General features: G+C 37.5%; 1 protein-coding gene across 1 annotated transcript; it reads left to right on the top strand.

The window, feature by feature from the left end:
- The first annotated feature begins 3,260 nt into the window (after positions 1-3,260).
- Positions 3,261-7,311, top strand: LOC105156589 (SNARE associated Golgi protein family). The gene is made up of 4 exons (XM_011072764.3): positions 3,261-3,938; positions 5,454-5,690; positions 5,779-5,996; positions 6,738-7,311. The coding sequence occupies exons 1-4, from the start codon at positions 3,690-3,692 to the stop codon at positions 6,916-6,918; spliced, it is 885 nt and encodes a 294-aa protein (XP_011071066.1). The 5' UTR covers positions 3,261-3,689; the 3' UTR covers positions 6,919-7,311.
- The last annotated feature ends 1,611 nt before the right edge of the window (positions 7,312-8,922 follow it).

The raw sequence follows: 8,922 nt of genomic DNA, 5'->3' as shown, positions 1-8,922 counted from the left end.
GAAAATGGAAGAAGTGTTGCTTTTGTTCATACACGTAAAGTTGACAGAGTTTTTTGTTCGACCATGTTTTTTAAATTGCATATTTTTGTCTTGGTGGAGAGTAAACGCCCACCTCCGGATATATTAGCATACTAAATTGGTGGAGAGTAAACGCCCAAATGTTTCCCATTCTTTCCAAAATGGCTCGGGATATATTAGCAGTTCCAGTCTCAACTGTTGCCTCGGAATCCGCATTTAGTACCGGTGGTTGTGTTCTTGACACTTTTAGGAGCTCTTTGTCTCCTAAAATAGTGCAAGCGCTTATTTGTACTCAAGATTGAATACGAAAAGACTCCAAACCACTTAGCATTGAGGAGGATTTGAGTGAACTTGAAGTGGTTGACAAAGGTACTTATTTATTTTTTTTCTTGTATTTTGATTATTGTTCAATTCTATATATTCTACTTATATATTTTACTTGTCAACTACTTTCTATTTTGTTGTAGAGTTGACTAAGTTGGGGGTTGATTCAACAATTATTGACATTTAATGGTGCTAAGTGCTAACTGGTACTTGTAAATTTTTGACAAGGTATTAGAACGGTAGAACCTCATTGTGTAATATTAAATTTTTAATCTGTTTGACTTTCTCTAATAGTTTTTCCACTTTGTATGTTTAATGCTTGACAGGTCGAAGACTCGAGGATGAAAATGTGATAGGAGCTAGTTGCTTTTTCAGTCTGTAGGCATGGAGTTTTAGTTAATGGATGCTTTATATTATCTATAACTATAGAATTTCAACAACTGTCTACAAGAGTTCGATGGAAGATACATGTTCATTGCACTTTAAGTCTGCAAATTTGCAATTTTTGTGCCCATCTTTTGAATTAATGATTGAAGTTGGATCAGTATTTTAGTCAGATGCTCTACTTGATAGTTTGGAACAATTGCTTATGGTTTTTGATTGCTTGGCAGTCACATTGCATGGTGTCCTTATTATTGTCATAAGCTTTGTCAATGATTTTTAGATCTGTTCAGAGTCTGCAGAATTTCAATGAAGCTAAAAAAACCCGAACCCGACTGTCGGGTACCCGATTGGTCGGGTATCCGACTTAGTCGGGTTCGGGTTCAGGTTCATTTTTTGGAAACCCGACGTGTCGGGTACCCGACCCGATGCCCACCCCTACTACTAGGTTTGCGAGGGGGGTCCCTGCCTCTTGCAACCGATGGTGCAGGACAGGTGGTACCCTTTCACCTTCCTCTTTTAGGACATCCACATCGAACGGGGTTGCCGCGCGAGCTGGGACTAATGTCGCTATTTGGTCTCGTATGGCCGTGGCGATCATCTGTTGTAGTCCGTACGAGTCCTGGGGGAGCTCCCCCAAAGAGGTGTCCGAGGAGGTACTGTGGCGTCGAGGCTGAGTTAGTAGGCCTGGGAGGTACTGGGACTGTCGTCCTACTGGCGGGGGCCAGGGGTGTCCCGAGCTCAACCGTAAAGGCCTGGGCCCTACCACCTATCTCCATAGTCTTTTGTTTGTTTAATGCGTTGCTAGGTGTTTTCATTGTGATTCACGTCTTTAACTTTGTATTCCCACAGACGGCGCCACATGATCCGTGTAAAAACGCATGGGTCCAATGAATATAGACTATTGTTCAAAATTTGAGTCAAATCGAACGCAAATCCTAAAGGGGACACCTGCAAAAAAGGCATTAGGACTCTGACGCACAAGTTAGCATTGGATTCAAAATGAAATAAAGCAAAAAGATAAGCAAATTTAAATTAAAAATTGATATATGATGAACAAAGTTGGTGAAAAGTGCAAGAACACGTGATAATATACTTAAAAAGCGGTTAAGGGATAATTTAGAGAGTAAGAGAGGTATCCCATGCCTAGAGAGACTAAATCTGTATTTATAGGGGGAGTGCTCCCATTTGCAAGGGGTGTATCCCACTCCCAAAAATCTTGTGGGAGTTGGTTGGGATGGTGGAATAAGGGATAAATCATACTTATCCATAGCTAGAAGTGCTTTAGTAGGAATCATCTTTATCTTGGGAGACCCCTGGCTTGTGAAGAGTTCCAGCCTCCAAGGAGACCCTCCTTGTTCACGTGAGACTCCTTGAGCTAACGTGGTCGGAGGTGGCTGTTGACACTTAGGCCAACTAAATGCCACTGTGGAGTGTGGGCTGCCACGTCTGTGGGCCTTTTGGGTTGAATGTTTTGTCGAGCTTTAACCATGGTCCGGGTCGGGAGCTGTTTAGACTTACCTAGTTAGACTGTGGGCTGGGACATCCTTCGCCTCCTAGGTTCGTTATAGGCGTGGGATGTCCTGGGCCACCCGGAGCTACCATAGGCCTTTCGTTTCTTTATTCTTTTTGTGCCCATTGGACCTCTTTGGGCCAACTTACTTTTATGCACACAAAATAAATGTAATAAAAACTTAAATTATACATATATATTAATGGGTTTGGAACGCCAAATATAGGATTGTACGTGGTGCGGGTTGGGATAATTTAGGTCATTTTTTGGTCTGATTCAATATTTGCAGTCTTCATAAAGGTCTGTCCATGCTCAACCCGACAATCATAAAAACTGCACTTTACGGTAAAATTGGGTTGGTGTGGTTTTTGTGGTCTTTAGTATAAAGTCAATCACCTGTATAATTATATTAGTATTTTGTGACAACTTATGCTTTTGTTACAATTATTTTATTATAATAAATGCATTTTTTGGTAGTGCTAATTATAAAAAATTAGAAAACTATGATATATCAATTACAATATGTAAAAAACAAACACTCATACATTCTAATATGTGTATTTTAAAAGAATAAAAATACATATAAATTATCAATTTTATTATGAATAAGATTGTGAATTTTTTTTTTATATTTTGAATTAACTATATAAGAAACTAACCATAATAATATAGAAGATTCCTATAACCAAGTTTAATGAATTAATGGATCTCATTTACATATTCATACATATATATTAGACAATATCAATAAAAGAATATCGTAATTATTATTATTGTTTTGAATATTAGTTGAAAAATTATCTTGTTTTGAATAATTAATTTATTCAAATTTTTTAATTTTTTGATTAATTTTTAAATTAATTTTCTTTCTTTTTTTCTCTTTTTAATATAATATATTAATTTGTATATTATATTTTTATTTATAATATACTTTTAAAGAACATAAAACATTATTTAGTATATACACCTAATAACCGCGTTGCACAGACCACTAGTTTGTTAAAAAGAAAAAAGAAGTGCAATTTGGGAGTGCTCGAAGCCAACATCATCCCATTTAACGTAGTGAGTTTACTTAGATTAGAGTGAAAGTCTCTCTCTTCATCGTCTTCCCTTACTTCTTCTTCGTTTTCTTGTCGTGTAGCCCACAAAATTCAAGATTGCTTAAGAGTTCGTCTATCGCACTCTCCGTTTTTCCCTCTCCTTCTCTTCATCCATTGTCCTACATTTTTCATCTTTCCTGGGCTAAATTTATATACCAAAAAAAGAAAACACGAGACAAAGAATTATTATACTATAAAACAAAAATGATAGAGAAACGGCTATTTTTTACTGTTACTGTGAGAATCTGAAGCTCCCGCAACGGGCGGGCCCCCCACAAACTAATCTTGTTTTTGGTCGTTTGATGATTGTGAAAGTCTGGTTTAATCGGGCTGGCTTTTGATCCGTGTCTGTGATGACTTACATTGCCAGCGATGAGGATCTTAAGTTGGAGAGGGATTACGTGAAATTAGAAGGCGGCGACGGTGGTGATGGGTATGGTGGGGCCCTATGCCAGTCGGAAACGTCGCCTTCTTGTAGAGGTACCGGAGACGGAGGGTGGTGGTCGTTGTGGTGGTGGACGAAGCTGGTACTTGGGGTGGTAGTCGCTGGCATTCTGGTTGCCGTGATCTTCAAATGGGTTGGACCTTTTGTCATCGATAAGGTTTAATTTTCTTCTACGCGAATATCCGGTTATTTTTTTTTCTTTTCCCAATTCAAACTTCCGGAATTTGTGTTTAGATGCATGCATTTATGTGATTTGCCTCTTGATTGTGTAATTCGTGTGTTGGGATGATTTCTTTTGAGGTAGTATGTGTGTATTACTGTCGTTTCTTTGTGAATGTGATGAGGCAATTACAGAACATTTTTAAACAACTGGCGTGTGTGTGTGTGTGTGATGGGCCAAGAAATGCATCGTCTTCTTTGTCCGTTTTAGCTTGAGGGAGTTTATTGAGTTAATGGATAAAAAGATACGTTTGCAATTTTGTTGATTGAAAGGTATTTGTTTGTTGCATCCTGCTTCTCTTAATCCCCCTCCACCCTCTTTCTGGATTTGTTTTTTATGTTGTTGGGGGGGGGGGGGGCGGTGGACAACTGATGGGTTTAGGAAAATTTGGTGTTCTTTTTGAGTTGTTTCTGTAGTGGTTTTCGGCCTCTTATTTCAGGATGTTGTGGTGTTGAGCTATTTACTCTTGGGGTTGACTCTAGCTGAGTGTATTTGTGTGTTTTGCCAGCCTTTGTAGCCTTCTGAAGCCTTTTCGAGTTTAGAGCAGGTGTTCTGTATGCATAGTCCGTCTGTAATTATTCATTGGCAACTTTTAATTTGTAAAAGATGGACCTAAAAGATAGAAATTGTGGTTGGACAATAAGGAGTTGCCACTCTGGATTTGCTTTTCAATTCTATTATTTAGGCTTAGTGTCTATACTTGATCCAATCACGTCTTCTACCTGTTTCTATAAGTTTAAATCCATTTATCTTGGAGCTCTCTGTGCAGTGGCTACACTAAACATGGGGACAGCATTATCATTTCCTACATCAGTATTTGATAACCAAAAGCTTCTGTGTTGTAGTTTATATCAGTTTTGTGCTCATCCATTGTCCCCTTTAGTTGAAGTCCTTCTTTTTCTTTTTCTGGTGAGACAAAAGATTAGATCCACTTAAACCCATTGTGGTTACCCTCCAGGCCCCAGCTAAGGAACTTAGCTGTCATAGGATGTTCTTTTTGACATAGCTTGTTGGCACATTTTCTCCAGCTTAGTTATCGTAGCCTCACCAATAAACTAGAAATTAAGCACTGTCCCATTGGATCAAGAATTGTTAGCCAGCCACTGCTAAATCATAATACACTTATAAAACAACGAGCCGTACATGCCACATGAGGTTTGAACTCGAACATACGGCAAAGTTCCTTCTAGTTGAAGTATAGCTTACTTGAGATGCGAAAAAAGCATGCTATTTTCCATTGTTACTGCAAATAAAAGTTGAAAGTCGTATGAGTAATGCTTGGCCAGCATTTTTACCGACGCTTTCTGATTATTATTATTAAATTCTCTTCCCTGGTCATCATCTTTTGTTATGCTGTTCATATTGCCATGATGCCAGTGAGTTGACTGAAAAGCTGGAATTTGATTTGATTTGTTTTCTGAACTGACTGTGATTGTTTTCTTTTTTTTCCAGGGAATTGTCCCCATAATAAATTGGGAGATTGAAACATTCAGCAGAACCAAGCTAGCTCTTATAATCTTTGGTTCTCTAACAATATTTCCATCCTTCCTTTTACCTTCTTCACCATCCATGTGGGTAGCTGGAATGACTTTTGGATATGTTTATGGGTTTCTGCTGATCATAGGGGCAGTCAGCATTGGTGTCTCTGTTCCATATTTCATTGGTTCTCTTTTCTATCACAGAATTCAAGTATGTATATTTGACTTGCGAAAGTGTTTCTTATAGTATTATGACTTTGATTTGGATTCCAGACTCTATTATCTTTTCTTATCTGTAGGTGTGGTTAGATAAATATCCAAAGAAAGCTTCAGTTATAAGATTAGCAGGTGAGGGAAGTTTGTTTAATCAGTTCCGAGCTGTCGCATTTATTAGGATTTCTCCTTTCCCATACATCATCTACAACTACTGTGCGGTGGCTACGGATGTGAAGTATGGTCCTTACTTGTTGGGAACATTGGTAGGAATGGTACCAGAAATATTTGTTACGCTTTACACGTGAGAACTCTCTCTCTCTCTCTCCCCCCTTTCTCTGATCAGCAAATGAATAAACAAAGAAGAAAACGTCTCTGTGCAAGAAGAAATTATTAAAGCCATGAACTTGGAACATGTATACTTGGTTGTGCATGAATGGTACATACTTTAGTTTGTTGTATTGAGGTGTTGCACACTTCTTGCTAGACAAGTTTTTATCTTCTGTATGCTGTTGATGATGTTTCTTATTGCCTTGAAAATGATGTTTTTGAAGCGACATCTTGTTTTCATGCATGGTTCAAATTCAGCATAAGATCTTGCATGCTCCTTGCATTAATGCTGCATGGTCTCCCTATATACTTGTAACTGGAAAAACTAATGGAGAAAATACTATTTAGACTACTCGGCAATGGAATTTCAGGCCAAAGAAAGTGAATCATTCATAATTGAAAATTGCGCTTACTTTACATTCAAAGCATGTGTGTGTCATCTGCTATCTGTTTCCTGCTGCTTTTGATTATCTGATGATTAGTTGTGTTCTCGTGTTTTGTTTGCAATAGAAATTCTATTTTTGTTTTTGTATCTTTATTTTGGTGAATGGGTGCAGTGGGGTGAAAAATTGTATCGACAATTTTCTTACTTTGGGTAATTGTTAAACCCTTGAGGTTCCTTTGTGTGATAATTGTCATAGGGAGGCAGTAGGCATGCTTTTTGTTTGTTTTTGTCAAATATATCCTGATTAATGCGGCATTTGTCTAAATGCAGTGGCATCTTCATAAAAACTTTAGCTAATGCTTCATCTGGTCGCCACTCCATGTCGGTTCCTGAGATCATTTTGAATGTTGGTGGCTTTTGCCTTACTGCAGCAGCAACGGCAGTTGTCACATTATATGCGAAAAAGCGGCTGAAGGAACTAAAGATGAAAGAGAGGCTGGTTTTGCGGTGATCTCTCATTCCATTACTACTGCTCTATCAAGCTTTGGATGGCAATAATACAAGACAATTTGAGCATATAGCATGAACTTATGAAGAATTTGAATCCTCGGATGAGTTTAGACGTCGGCTGCTCACGTTACATTGAGGCTCATCGATGTGTTATGGCTACACCAAAAGGAGGGAAAGGGAACGTGACCGCCAATGGTACTAAAGTTGAAAGACAAACTATTTATAATCACTAGTTTGATGTTTTTTGCGCTTTCTTCTGCTTCCAATGCTGAGCATATTTGTATATAATTGCAGTTGCAGTTGCAGCTTTTATGGTTAAATTGTAGGGAGACTGCGGATGGCTAATTCTATTTTAGATTCTTGAGTGTATAAATTAGTTTCAATTCTCTGAAAACACGGCGCATTCGGTATAAGTAATTCTGATTGTCATATAATTTGAATGTACTGAGAGTTCCTAGTATGATCCCTCCTTTGGCTTAAACATTCAACAATATTCCAAATTTTATGATTTTTTTCTCAACAGTACATCTGCAGGAGCTGTTATAGGGGCAATCTTGATCCAGATTGAGTTTGATATGTATTTGTCATGTGATTTGGTGTACAGTTGAGTAAATGCGACCATTGTACAATGGGTTCAATTGTTGAAAATCATTATAATTTTAGAGACACGTTGTGATGAAAGAGACAGAGAAGAATGTTTCTTGATGTATTTGCAATTTGGAATTGAATTTCCTTAGTTTGGTGAGTAGGATTTTGAAGCTTTTGAAACATATAAATGTCAGTGATCCAGTCTTAAAGTTCATGTCTTTAGTAAATATGATGAAGTTGTCCAATCTGTGTAAACTGGTTCAATCAGATCAATTAACACAAATTTAAGACATTAATGTATTTGTGTAGTTTGATGTAGTAATTGAATTGGAATTATTGATGTATTTTAATTAATGTGTACTATATACAAAAGTATAAATTCATAAGTGTTTGTTCATCATTGGGAAAGGACAACTGCACCCTAAATCGGAGGTTTTCAGGTAAGAGTATCGTTCACATTTTTGCTTTATACCAACGGTCTTTGTGTACCTTAAGATGAATTTGTAATATTTTTTGTTTTTTAGGCCCCGTAGTCATACTTATTGTTGATTATTCCTATCTTTGTTTTATAGCTGGTGATCCACTATTTTTGGAATATTTGAATTCTGACTAATGGAGTGAATGATGCTATGTTGTGATCCCTTGGTAAGAAAGCATTTGGTTTGTGTTTTTGTTTAATGCGTCATTTAGTAATTGTATATATCGATCCTGTATTACTGTAACTGCACATCACCATACTTTATCATTAAGAAGAAATTGCTAATTTACCAAGAAATCTTCCAATGTGTTTTCTTAATTCTGCTTTGTCTTCTACCTATGTACCAAGTTTGGCCTCCCCTACTATTGCAGAACTTTATTGCACTTTGGAATTGGTATAATATTCAATAGTTTATAGGTTAAAAAGGGGGAAAATTCAGAGACACCCTGTGATAATAGGAATGTTTAAAAAAATTCCTATGAAAATTAAAGTATCGAATAGCCCCCTGTAATATAAAATAAAGTTAAAAAAATTTCCTCCGTACAGAAATTGAGCCACATTCTCTCTTGACTGCAAATTTGCTATAAAGATACTTTTTTTTTTTTGTATTTTTTCCCTTCTCTCACATCTAATATATATAAGATTATATATTTATTAATAATAAAATATGTTTTATATATTAATTATTTATATAATAAAATATAATTTTAATTAAATTAATTAAAAATTATAATTTTTTTTTAAAAAGCCGCCGCCACTGCTGAAGAGGAGGGTGCGCCGTCGCCCAACGCAGCGAGGACGACGCGGTCGGCGGTGGCGATGCCGGTCGCCCAGATTGTCCAGACGGGCAGGGGGCGTGGGAAGGGGAGGGGGAGGCGGGGGGGTGGGTTGGCCGGGGAAGAAGATTGGGGGTGGGCGGGTGGGTGGGGGGTTATAGTT

This window comes from Sesamum indicum, linkage group LG1 (assembly GCF_026168435.1).
Source record: "Sesamum indicum cultivar Baizhima isolate 11 linkage group LG1, ASM2616843v1, whole genome shotgun sequence".
In the NCBI taxonomy this organism is placed as follows: domain Eukaryota; kingdom Viridiplantae; phylum Streptophyta; class Magnoliopsida; order Lamiales; family Pedaliaceae; genus Sesamum; species Sesamum indicum.
This window is presented reverse-complemented; position numbering and strand designations above follow the sequence as displayed.